Below are 14,297 nucleotides of genomic sequence, written 5' to 3' on the forward strand. Positions count from 1 at the left end.
CTAAAATGAAAATGAGTATCAGTAAAAGCTGTAAGACATAAGTACAGACACATGTGGGTTTACTCAACTTATCTAAAGGTTGCAATTGCATATGACTTTCCTGTGACTTTCTAGCCCATCACACATGTTGCTACACCCATTTTTCTGTCAACCCTTGAGTATCCTCACCTCCTTTCTCTGTACTTAAGATACACACAGTCATATATCTCACCATAATTATATGCTAAATGTTTCTTTCTTAAACTTTGGTCACAGAGGGGTCAAGATTTCTTTTTTTTGTATCCAGCACCTTTTCCCAGTAATAGGTTAAAGTTGCTACCCTACAGTCTACCCAAGACTTGATTACATATTAGCCTATTTAAAAGTCTGTTTCTAGAATTCCCCTGCATAAAGTCTTCTTTTGGGGTGGACATAGTCTCAGTTCAGAATCTCTGAGCTGTTTCTCTTTTTTTTGCCTTTGACAGTCTCTCACTAAATCTCTCTTATTATTGCTTGTTCAATAATCTTCTGTTTTCTCCACCTACTCTTTTTCTAAAAACATTTCGGTATTTTTACAATTAAGGATTCATAATGTTATAATCCCACCCCAAATAGTGTGCACATCTTGTTTATACATTATTTATACTAACATCAGGACAAAATTTAGCACATTTAAAACCAAATGACGTATTTGTTTTTAGTTTACCTTTGGTTGCTGTGGGTTACTCCTAATCCACACATATTGCCACAAAAAAGAAAGGAGAAGGCTGTGCAAATAAGGCCTGTAAAATGAGCTATTTGCCTTTAAGAGTATAGCCAAATTATGCGACAGCTTGCAACAGGGAATTAGATGAGAAATTATTTTCAATATTTACACCATTTTGTAGTAAAAGAAAAAGATGTTTAGTTCTAGATTTGCAAGGAAGCCACTGAAGCCCCTTTCACAATCATTTACACTTTTTGGATCTCAATTTCCAAAAATGCTAAAACCGAGTTCAACAGTCACTGGCCTTGACTACTTTCTTATGGAATCAATCACTTAGAGACTACAGAAAACATAAGATGTAAGTTACCCTTTTTATGAAGAAAATGTGCTTTCATGGGAAGGGCATAGGTTTTAGAGCCTAACTTCTCAGGGCTAGATCTCCTTTAAACCCTCTACCAGGTGATCTAGAGTGAAGTTACTCAACTTCTTTCAGTCTTGATTCTGCATCTGTAAGACAGTAATAATAATATTTGCCTCACAGAATTGTTCTGAGGATTGCCTGAACAATCCTAAGAATATGCAAATGGCATGACACAGGAGGTGCTCAAATAAATGGTAGTTATTCTTAAAGCTGTTGTTCTAGTTATTGATTTAAAGAGGGGACAGTATTTTGACTTGGTGACTTGAAGGAGAATCCAGTGCTATAAAAAATTTAGTACCTGCTAGATTATTTAAAAATGTCAAACACGGAGTGTTTAAGGGGGAAAGGGAAAATTCCCCTCACCTTCCTTCCAGTTCCAGTGTCCATGTACACATCTGTTCAATTTTTTCTATATGTGATATAAAAGTACATAAATATAATTGATTTTATATTTAAAAACAGTTCATGCTATATATGCTGTTAGATAAAAATATTTAGGTGGTAAGTGGAAAGGAACAATAAATATTTCTTGGTTCAGTAAGAAAATATTAGGTCTGAAGGAAAAAAATTAACTGTGACCAAAGTGGAAAGAGGCATCTGCATACCACTGCAATTCTTTTTACAGAAATTCCCTAGGTCTTAATTTTATTAGACATTACTACAATATTTTAAAATAAACAATTAAAACTTTACTAGTAAAATCATTACTTAAATATTCATGTTGGTTGGGTGAAGTAAAAGCCCATATACATTGCCTAATTTGCATGAAGTTTGATGGGTGTATAGATCACAAATGAATAAGAAAATCACTCTCTCCTGGATGCTACTAGGTCTTTTTCTGCAAAGCTACTTACTTGCAGCAGCCTAACGAGGTTTTGCAAACACAGAGGATGGTTGGAAAAAGGATACAGATTCTCCGCTGTTATTTGTTACTCCAAGTGCAAAGTGACCTAGTTATGGTTACCATGGATACTATAATTTTGAATTTAATCACATTCTGAACAGTAGTAGCAATACAGCTCTCTGAAACACTGAGATCAATCTGAAGCTCAGCCTTAAAAGGTGAAGAAACTGAGTCAGGGAGGGTAAGTGGTTTATCCTATACCGAGATAATGTAGTTTTCAAAGTCACTCAAGTCATAAAAAATGCTTCTTAGCTTAAGTGATTTACATGAGACTTTGCTGCACTTATTAAAAATACACTTTTTCTCCTAGTCATCTATAACTACTGTTTTTCAACTTGAAGCAAAAAAAAAGAACAAATATATATTTGGAGTCAATATACGAAGCTGTCACGACAAACAGGTTTCTGCACAAATGAAAACCAAGTGAAATAAAAATGAAAATGCCTGGGAAGTGGAAGAACAAAGGATCATTTGTTTTAACTTGAGCTTCTAGGATCATTTGATGGCCATATTTTATGAGTCTGCAACATATAATTCTGCATATAAAACATGATACTACTATAACATGTACATTTAAATATTCAATCATAATGTTAAGATTTTCTTTTAAGTAAATCTTCCTGAATTCAAATACTTAGAGTAAAAGAAACAGGAAGCTGGCTGCTTATAATTAAAATAAAAACTACCTGTAGTTCTATCTCAGAAGTGATCTAAAATCAAGCAGGTGCAAATTTTAGGACATAAAGATGAGAGAAATTATACAGAAGGAGCAAAAGAATTAATTCTGAATTCTCCCTGGAAAATAAAAAGAGTTCATCTCCTGTATTGGTTGCTTTGATACAAGTTGCTGTTCTGCTGAGTAACTCTTAAATGGATTCTCTAAGATCATATACTATTGGAAATTGAATCCAGTGATCTGACTTAGACCCTGGCAACATTATATCAGCAGTTTTCAAAGATCCCAATGGTATCTTTTCTTGCTTATGTAGCTGGTTTTGATAATAGCCAGGCCACCTCATGCACTTGCAAAGACTCTTCCCCTTCCCAAGATAAATTTCCCCCAATAATCTTGAAAATCTTGTAATGAATGATTCGTTACAGCTGAAACAAAGGCCCAAGTACTGTCATATGTCATTGCTAAAAGTACTTCAGTCAAGAGGATGAAAACATTAGAAGGTTTACCTCCTTTCAATCCTCAGCTCCCATCCATTGTTGGCTGACAGGATTATTATGCTGCTGCTTGGTCAGTGCATTAGCAGAAATTGTTGCTTTCAGGAAGCACAGCGGTGAATATAAAAACAGAGCTACAAGATAGCAGGGCCACAATGAACAATTTATAGTTGAATAGAGAGCTCTCAAAGCTGGCTTTATGGTCATCTCACAAATACATTAATGATCTCATCTTTGAGGAAATAATATTCCCTGAATTTCCTTTGTTTCCAAATCTATATTGTTTTCTTTCCAGGAGAGAGGGTACTGATCATAGAGAGGGAAAAATAAATTAGCAGCTTGCATGTAAGCCTCTCCCCGTACATTGGTAGGCTGCACATGATCTTAAGCTGCTATGCCTGACTCCCAACAATGGCAAACATTTATTGATCTCATATTGCTAGTCATGATGAGAGTTTCAAAGGCAAGTATCTTGAAGAGCTCATAATGTAACTAGAGTCACAGAATGTACAGAGCTCCCTCTACTATGATGGAGGTACGCTGTTTTGTGATTTCAGAGGAGGGAGGGAGTGATTGTGCTCAAGCAGCAGGAGGGAAATGTCACAGAGGAGGGGACATGAAGTTGTATCATGAAAGATGTGTCATATTTCATGAGGATAGGGAAGGCAATTTCATGTATAATAAACAGCTTAAAATCAATCCCCAAAGAAAACAGAATACATGGTATGTAATGATTATGTGACTGTATTAATCAGGGTTCTCTAGAGGGACAGAACTAACAGGAGATATGCGTGTATATGTATACATATATCTCCTATTTATATATATATATATATCTCCTATTATATATATCCTATTTTATATATATAGATATATGTATCCTATTAGTTCTGTTAGCAGATAGGCCATCTGCAGTCTGAGGAGAAAGGAGAGTCAGTCTGAATCCCAAAACTGAAGATCTTGGAGTTGATTTTCAAGGGAAGGAAGTACCCAGCACTGGAGAAAGATGTAGTCTGGGAGGCTAGGCCAGTCTTGCCTTTTCACATTTTTCTGCCTGCTTTATATTCTAGCTGCCTTAGCAGCTGATCAGGTGGTGCCCACCCAGATTAAGTGTGGGTCTACCTTTCCCAGAACCCTGACTAAAATGTTAATCTCCTTTGGCCACACCCTCACAGACACACCCACGATTAATACCTTTGTATCCTCAATCCAATCAAGTTGACATTCAGTATTAACCATCATAGTGAGTCAGATTGCATTTTTCCAATAGCCAGAGCAATTTCTCCTATTCCATATGCTCTTCTTATAATGTGACTTTGACACTCCTTTCATTGAGAAGAGAGACTCTGTGCTCATTGAGAAAGTAGGCTTTGTGACAACAGTGGAAGTAATGCTATGTGACTTCATAGAATAGGTCATAAAGGTGGTACATTTTCTGCCAGGCTCTCATAGAAGAACCCCTTCAAACCTTGAGCTACCATATCAATGTCTGACTTCCCTAAAGCTGCTATACTGGGAAAAAAGCCCAAACTAGATCCCATGGAGAGATCAAAAGGAAAGGCCCTGAAACTATCAAGAGAGGAGGATGCCTGATCAACCCATAGCTGTCCTAGCTACTTGCCGTTTTAGCTTCAGCCAATATCTGCCAACAATCACATGAAAGAGCTGAGTTAGAACTACTTAGCTGAGCCTTTCCCAAATTTCTGGCCCACAGAAACTGTGAGAGCTGATACAATGATAAGTATTGTTTTAAGCAACTAAGTACTGGAAGTGATTTGTTATTCAGCAGTTAAAACTAGACCAGTAAGCAACTGGAAATGAAACTAGACAGTCTAATTGAGGCCTACATAATATGTGAATTTTCTCCTACATGAATGGGAAACAATCCAACAAGGTTTTTTAATCTGAAGAATGACATGATCCAATTTATAGTTTAAAAGGACACTCAAGAGACATTAGGCAAGATGAACAGGAGTAGAGAGACACTGGAGACAAGGAGAATGCGTGCAGGAATTCTCAAAGTTGAACTGTGCATAAAAATCACTTGAGGTGTCAGGCTGGGCGCGGTGGCTCAAGCCTGTAATCCCAGCACTTTGGGAGGCTGAGACGGGTGGATCACGAGGTCAGGAGATCGAGACCATCCTGGCTAACACAGTGAAACCCCGTCTCTACTAAAATACAAAAAACTAGCCGGGCGAGGTGGCGGGCGGCTGTAGTCCCAGCTACTCCTCGGGAGGCTGAGGTGGGAGAATGGCGTAAACCCTGGAGGCGGAGCTTGCAGTGAGCTGAGATCCGGCCACTGCACTCCAGCCCGGGCGACAGAGCGAGACTCCGTCTCAAAAAAAAAAAAAAAAAAAATCACTTGAGGTGTCTGATAAAATTTCACATCCCTTGAACTCATCCCAAAAAATAAAGTAAAGGTAATGAGGAATTGTTTCTAGATACTTTTAGTGGAGAAAAGTACATTTGTTGTACACTTGCTGTATGTCGGGCAGTTTTTAGGCACTTGGTATACAGCAGAGTGGCTAAGATCACAGGCTTTTCTGTAAAAGGGGGCTGAATTTGTGTTACTCCATCATTTACTAGCTACTTGATCTTGGGAAAATTACTTAACTTCCCTGAACCTGTTCCCATATTTTAAAATATAGATATTATCCTACCTTTCTCACTATTTTACTTAGGTATAATCCTTACATATAGTAATTGCCCAATAATAATAAATGACTGCATAAAAACACATGTGCATATATGTTCATTGTAGCAGTATTCACAATAGCAAAGATGTGGAATCAACCTAGATGCCCATCAGTGGTAGATTGGAGAAAGTAAATGTGGTACATATGCACCATGGAATACTAGGCAGTCACAAAAAAGTATGAGATTATGTCCTTTGCAGTAATATGGATAGGGCTGGAGGCCATAATCCTAAGTGAACTGATACAGAAACAGAAAACTAAATACTGCATGTTCTTACTTATAAGTGAGAGCTAAACATTGAGTACACATGGATGCAAAGAAGGGAACAACAGGCACTGGGGCCTAGTTGAGTGTTTTGGATGGGAGGAGGGCAAGGATTGAAAATCTACCTCTAGGGTACTATGCTTATTACCTGGGTGATGAAATCATCTGTACATCAAACCCACACAACATGCAATTTACCTATAAAACAAACCTGCTCATGTACCCCCTGAAACTAAAATAAAAGAAAAAATAATAATAAATGATTGCAAATGTTCTCAGCAGTGTCATTCCCACATTTCAATGTTCTTATCTCCTTTAGCAAAATTCCTTCCATTCCTGCTTTCTCCTCTACACATTACTAAACCTCCTTTGGAAAAACTTATAAATGATCAACATGTGCCGAATTAAAAAGAATTATTTTCATTTTATTTGGTTTCCTGGCAGGCTATCCTTTCATTTGGGAAAAACTTGCATCTAGACTTCTATGTGCCACATTCCACTGTTTTTCTCCTACCTCAATGGCTGCTTTCCTACTTTCTTTGATGCATTTTCCTCCAAAACCATCTCTAAACTCAGAGTCTTTCAGGGTTTGATTTTGATCCTTCTCCTCTTGACATATTTTCTTCTTAAATGACCTCATCAATCTATGACGTAAAATAATATGTATATTTTGATGACTCCCGTTTTTATCTAAAATCTAAATAGTGACTCTAAATTCATAAATCTGAAGCATACCTGACATTTCTCTTTTATCTCTTGTAGGCATCTTAACACTAATGTATCCTAAATCGAATTCTTGATAATCTCACCAAATTTACTCTTCCTCTGTGCTTCTTCCCTCCTATATTAGTGCACAGCACAAAATATCTTCCCAGTTATTCAATCTTAAAAACTAGAATTCATCTTTCATTCATTTTTTACTCATCCACCTCAATCAAATCATCTACAGGTTGTGTCAGTTCAACTCTTAAAAGGTATTTTGAATTCATCAACTTTTCTCTATTCCTACCACTACTATTGTAGTCCAAGCATTTCTTGCCGGGACTGCTACAATAAGCTCCTAACTTTTGCCCTTTCCTTCCTCTGATTTAGTTTATTCACAACATTGTTCAAGAGATGTGACTTCTGTTTTGGAATGATGAGTTTTACAATCTAGAATCACCTTGGATATTTTGGAATCCTGAGATCACATAATGCTAGACATAAAAAGATTTATGTATCAAGTAATCTACATCCAACATTAATAAGAATAGTTGAGGTTATGCTAAGTCTAGGTAATAAAAACGTCCCAAATCTCAGTAGACTAAAGCAACAAAGGATTCTTTCATGATCAAACTGTACAATCATCATGGGGTGTCTGGAGGTTTTGTTCTGAGCCATCTACATTCCAGGACTCATCCTGATGGAGCCCCCACTGCCTGGAATCTTGCCAGTACCAATAACGACAGAAAGAAAGCTATAGCAAAAACACTCACTGTGTTATTAAAACATTCCCTAAAAGTGACATACATCATGTTCAATCAATTTCTTTGGCCAAGGCAAGTTGCTTGACCATGTCTAACTCAAAAGGGTGTAGGGAAGTAAAATACTTCCATGCGCCTAAATGGAGAACTAAAAATATTCAGTGAATAGCACTAATGATGAGTTCTCCCTTATATTTTACAAATGAATAAATTAGGACCTAGAGAGACTATGTCAACTGTAAGATCATGAAGCTGATTTATGTCACAGTCAAGACTAAAACTGAGTCTTGTACTCACCGTCCAGTGCTTTTCCTAATAATGAACTGGGGATTGTTTGTTCCTTATCCAAACAAAATATGTTTAAATGTCTTAATATCAATATTTTATTTATTTATTTAAGTAATATCAACCTTCTATATTAAAACATTTTTATACCTTTGCTAAAAAATATGAAGCTTAGAGGCCTTGCTCCTCCAGTCTCATTGATGTTCTAGCAAGATGCCCCAGTGTCAAAGCACTCAAAATCTCTCTGACCTGGCTGTTCTCATTTCTAGAAAAACTAAGTCATGTTTTACACTAGGGATTCTAAACACACTGGCTTAAGAAATGTCAAGGAGATAAGCAAGAGAACTGTGAATCTGTATGTAAATTAAGCACCATTTGTTAAATCCACTAGAAATGTATTCGCAACAAGAACTCCAATTAACAATAGCTTAGGGAGGGAAGATCTATTTGACCCTCATAACAAATCTAAAGGTGAATGGCTACTGATGTTGGTTCCATAGGTCAAAGTATCAGAGCCCATGGATCTCTTGGTCTTTTCCCATGGACACAGGAGGGCTGTGACTGCTCCATGAATTGCACCTATGATCAGTCTAGAAGAATGGGGAAGGTTGAAACCAGATGAGATTGCCCCTTTTATTGGAGAACCAAAAACTTTCCCAAGATCAATAATCCATCAGTTATTCTAAAGGTCCTATTTGCCAGGACCGGGGTTACATGGCCAACCCTAACAGAAAGGGAGATTGAAAAAGATAGGAAAAAAGATTATCATTCATTGGCCAAGCCTAATGCTTCCTTGAACAAGAGAAGGGTTCTGTTGACAAAGAATAGCATGGGGGTAGGAGGCGGTAAAAATGAAGACTAAGTAAGCAACCAACAGTGTCTGCCTGATTCCCTGATTGAATAGAAGATTGTTTTGAGAGAATTTATATACCATTCTTAAATTTTACATTCAAAATAATGTGAATAAATAAAATATATATTTACCACTGAACTCATAGTAGCTATGTTATGTATCTTCATAATTGGTGAAATTAAAAAACATAATCAGGTGCTGCACAATGATGTTTCAGCCAATGATGAACTGCATATACAATGGTGGTCTCATAACATTATAATACCATACTTTTATTGTACTTTTCTGTGTTTAAATATGTTTAGAGATACAAATATTTACCATTGCATTATAATAGCCTACGGTACTCAGTACAGTAACAGGTTTATAGCCCAGGAGCAATCGGCAGTACCATATAGCCTAGATGTGTAGTAGGTTACACCATTTAGTTGTGCGTAAATACATTCCATGATGTTCACACAATGACAAAATTGCCTAATAATACTTTCCTCAGAATGTATCCTTGTTGTTAAACAATACAGGATGGTATAATGAAGCTACTTTTAAAGAAAATATATTTCATAATGTTCACACAATGACAAAATAGCCTAATGATGCTTTTCTCAGAATGTATCCTTGTTGTTAAGCAATACAGAGTTGTATAATGAAGCTACTACAATAAGTTCTGCTATAACACTTGTTTTGAAAATACAAATTTATTCCCACAATATTGAAATGTTAGGGAAGGGTTTGAATATAACATAATTTTGCATTTGTTTGTGTGTGATTTTGTCTACTTGAAACACTAGTCGAACGCAGAAAACTACCCAGATGACCTGAGCCACATAAGAATACACAAAACTCACACAGGTACACTCCTCAAACATTACCAGTGACCTCAGTTCACTGCCTGAGTTATGAGCCACACCCATCCACATCTGGTGTAACAAATTTCCCTCTGATTTCAAATAATGCTTCTTTTGCCATTTCACAACCCATAAGCTGTGACCTTTCTGAGGCCCATTTCCACAAGTAATGCCATATCTTTTTCAAGATAAAGGGTTATATTTGCTGTAGTATTTATGCATTTTTTAAGCATTTATCATGTGTAAATTTATGCTACCATTTTCATTAGGTCTTGATCTGCTTTTTATGGTCCATTGACAAAGTTTCTGAGTGCTGTGTCCTAAACCTCACGTTACGCATTAAGTCCTGTAGTTTTAATTGCACATTTTTTCAATGGTACTATATCTAAATAAATCCCTGGTAGCTACCAGGCAATTATAAATAAGTGTGTATATGCATGCATACATTCAAACATATATAATATTAGAACACAACTGAGGCATTTTGACATAAATCCAAAAATATCCTTTTATATTTTAGAGGTAAATATGCCTTTAAAAGTATTTGTTAAACGTACTTGGGAGGATTTATTCAAAAAAGGCTATCAATTATATTAAATAAAAGCCATTCAATACGCCAAGCTATATATAGATGTCTCCTTAATGGGTGAAGATTTGTCATTTATCTTTTAAGATAATTATGTAAATTATATTCAGCCCACACATCCTGAGCTGGGAAATGACTTTTACATCTTTCTCCTCATTTATAAATCTTTTCTAACAGAAGTTATGCAAGATTCAGACTGGTCAGCACAGAGCTGGATTTTGGTGGTCCCTTTACAATAGGAGAGAATCCATGTTCCTCCTTAGGGCCTTTCTTTTCCTTAATGAAGGCATACAGAGCACTCAGCACATTCCCAGAGCTTCTTAGAATTTCTCCCTTGAGAGATCTCAGGAAATATGAGGAAAAACAACTTCAAAAAAAAAACATTAATGAAAGGCCTATCACTGTTCACCTTTCTCTCTTTCAACAGCTGCCCTATCCTTTCTACTTTCTAGAAGTGTAGTGCCTCTTCAGTTTCAAACATTTTTCCTCTTCTTATATTCCCAAGGTGAGATGCCCTTTTCTGGGACTACATCTATGAAAGGGACAGGGAAAAGATCTTACAGAAATTGAACCCTGACATGGGGCTTATTTTCCTAAGGACCAGAACATAGAAGGACAGGGTGGGACCATGGAAGGATTAATTTCAGACAAGGGCAGCCTGTGGAGAGTGAGAAATCTGAAAAGGCTCTAGGCCTCTATGGGCATTCCCCTCCACTTCTTTTGCCTGCTGCCAGATGACTCTCACGTGTGAATCCTTATTTCCTCAGGAATGCGGATCAGGGTTTGGCAAGTATGTTTTTAATAAATAATTGTGGAATGTTCAACATTCACAGGCAGAAGCATAAATTTGAGTGTGCACAGTAATCACTGAAAATGATTCTGTACTCACTGTTATGATGCAAATGCAAATTCTTATAGCCCCTGCACTGACTCCGTGGGTCACCTGTGAGTAACTCTAGCCAAAAACCACGCACAAACCCCAGTCTGCTTCCAGGCAGCAGACCACAACACAGTGTCCTGAGCGCACCTGCACACACCCATGGGCACACATTAAACCCATAAACAGCGGGTTATGCTAACATGTACTTCCTTCCTCACTGCCTCACCTTGTTCACTTTCCTTTTTCCCCACCCCTCACCCCACACAATGGGATTTTTGTTTGCTTCAGTAGCATGTGACAGCGCAGTCCCTGCTTTGCCTAGCTCTGTGCTGCAAGTCTCTCAGGTAACAGGTGGCAGCTTCCCCTGTTGGATTCTAGGTTTAAAAAAGAATGACCTCATGTGGGTGGAGCTCTGGGACTTCGTAGAGGTGGTGGCAGTCACAGCCAGGTAACCCTGGAGTGAAGCAGTTTAGTTAGAAGGGGGCAGATAAACTCGTCATTCTAGTGGCTTTAACCCTCACCCTGAGGCGCCTTAGCAACCAGTCATTGCCTGCAAGCCTCTAAAGCTTGTCTTTGCCTCATATGGAGCCCAAAGAAGTCACTGGGAAAGAAAACATGGTCACCAAGAAAAAGAATCTGGCCTTCTTGAGGTCCAGACTCTATATGTTGGAGAGAAGGAAGACTGACACTGTGGTTGAGAGCAGTGTTTCTGGGGACCACTCTGGCACCTTGAGGAGGAGCCAATCTGACAGGACCGAATACAACCAGAAATTACAAGGTAACCAAAAAGAAATCAATTGTCCCAGTTACTGCACTCCCTGCTCCATTTCTGCTACGTTTCCATTTGCAAAGAAAACACACAAGGCAGAGGAGAAAATCAAATACCACCTCTCCTTCCCACAAAATAAGATGAAAGTAAATGTGACCTGTAAATTATAGGAAAAATTTTGTATTATGTGATTCAATGTTAAAGAGTCAATTCTCAATTACTCTTAATATTGCTGGGGTTTTCTTTTTTATCCTGGTGAGGGTAATCATTTTTCTTCTACCTTCTTCTTTTCTTCTCCCTTCTCTACCCAACTTAAGAAGTGGGAAACACTAGAAAGCAAATAATTCAGAAACCTACAAAAGATTGTTCATCTCAATGAGTAGATATGTGATATTACACCATGAGATCTATCTAAGTAATTATACTGAACTGTGATTGTGGTTATCTTAAATAGGGGCATGAAACTATAATCGTGTCTATGAAAAAGAAGGAATGTTATAGTCAGAGAGATGGTATAACAAGATTTGCTGAAATTCACTTAGGTGATCATTTCCTTTGAGTAAATTGAATAATACTCAAATATGGTAAGAAATGTTTAGGAGGCTTATTTTGAATGATATTTGAGGAAATAACTTCAGTTTATTTTGTGATGGTACTAAGATAATTTGGCACAGTTATAATAGCACATCGTTTGTTTCAGGGCCTTAATCTATATCCTGTCCTATCTGTCCTTTCTTTCTCTCCTCTGTTTCCTGAAGATCATTTTTTTCTAGCAAAATTTCATTTTGATGCTGATATTGGGCAGCATTTTATGTCTTCTCTTCAGTACCTGTTATGTGGTCCTCCAGAACTTGCCTCTCCTGCTTTTAGCATAAGGTGTGTTTGAACTCTCATCATCCCACCGTGAGCTGTCGTTTTGTATTTAAAAACTATGATGAGGTCAGAAAGACCGATAGGACATGCTTTTATTTAACAAATCTCTTTCCACAAATATGAGCTTAGATTTAGTTATGCAAATTAATTAAGTTAAATAAGTTACATTAAATGCATTTAAATTAAATCTAAAAATTAGTACTATGTTAACGTTTAAAAATTAAAAAACAGTACTGGTAGTTCAGGACTAAAGCACAGCATCAAACTTATCCTCAAATACTTTTTTTTTTAAATGAGGGAGGGTGTTGTTTAATCTTTGAAATTAATTTTTCTGAAGGCAACGGATACATTGGAAAGAATGGATGTCTTAAAATTTCAACTTGTATTTTAGATTCGGGGGTATATGTATGTGTTTGTTACATGGGTATTTTGTGTGATGCTGCGATTTGGGTACAAATGATCTCATCACCTGGATACTGAGCATAGTACCCAGTAGGTAGTTTTTCAGCCCTTGCCTTTCTCCCCACTCCAGTAGTCCCCAGTATCTATTGTTGCCACCTTTATGTCCATGTATGGCTAATGGTTAGCTCTCACTCATAAGTGAGAACATACAGTATTTGGTTTTCTGTTCTGGCATTAATTTGCTTAGGATAATGACCTCCAGTTGTATCCATGTTGCTGCAAAGGACATGATTTTGTTCTTTCTTATGGCTATGTAGCATTCCATGATGAATAGGTACCATGAGAATTTAAAATCATACACATTTAGTTTCTAATCCTGGTTCTTCAACTTACTACCAAATAGAACTTCAGCAAATTATTTTAAATATCTGAGCCTCAATTTTCCTGTCTATGAAAGTGGGACTAATGATACTTGCCACATAGTGTTGTTGGGAGATTGAAATTAGATAATTACATAAAACATCTAGTATACTGGCCAACAAATTTTAGGAATAATGGCTACCATAATGATAAAACAGAACTTTCCCAATATTAATCGAAGTTTGTATACCTTATTTCTCTTTTTCAATTCTTTCTTGTCCTTTGATAAAGAGACCACGTCTAAAATTCAGGAAAAGCCCATTGCTTTATCCCTAATGACATGTTTTTTCTGTCTGAGTTTCACTAATTCAGCATCTATCAGAGTCTCTATTAACAAAATAAAAATAGAAAATAATTTCTGCTACTGACAAATTTTTGCTTACCAAATTTACCTAAAAAAATAAGTCTATGACCACACAATAGAGCAGACATGGGTTGGTTACTTTGCAGAAGACCTCAGGCTTCTTACGCACTTCATTTGATTTGTGGCTTTCCTGTGCTCTGTTGGAGTCTTTGAAGGTGGAAGGCAAAACTCAGGAGTTAACACATACTTCTAGTCTGTGCTTGAGAAAAATCACCAAGAAGTATAGAGGAGCACATAAGCCATAAAGATAGACTGGCCTCCTGATAAGTAACATTTAAAAAATGTAACCCTTAAAAAAACCCAAGTCTGATTATTGAATGCCTGATAGAGCTTTTAGCATGGTTCGACTAGAACAGCTTTGGCAACAAGGGAAGGCATTTTCTCATTAATGTTCAAAACAATCAGTTCTGTGTGTT

At 37.0% G+C, this 14,297-nt stretch overlaps 1 protein-coding gene across 1 annotated transcript in view; it reads left to right on the forward strand.

Annotated features, from left to right (window-relative positions):
- The first annotated feature begins 11,491 nt into the window (after positions 1-11,491).
- Positions 11,492-14,297, forward strand: part of ARHGEF38 (Rho guanine nucleotide exchange factor 38) — a 134,401-nt gene continuing 131,595 nt past the window's right edge. Inside the window, exon 1 of the mRNA XM_033214915.1 lies at positions 11,492-11,831. Coding sequence (XP_033070806.1) covers positions 11,636-11,831 — 196 coding nt within the window. The 5' untranslated portion in view covers positions 11,492-11,635. The remainder of the gene's footprint in view (positions 11,832-14,297) is intronic.

Source organism: Trachypithecus francoisi, unplaced genomic scaffold (assembly GCF_009764315.1).
Source record: "Trachypithecus francoisi isolate TF-2019V2 unplaced genomic scaffold, Tfra_2.0 Lachesis_group1, whole genome shotgun sequence".
Classification (NCBI taxonomy): Eukaryota; Metazoa; Chordata; class Mammalia; order Primates; family Cercopithecidae; genus Trachypithecus; species Trachypithecus francoisi.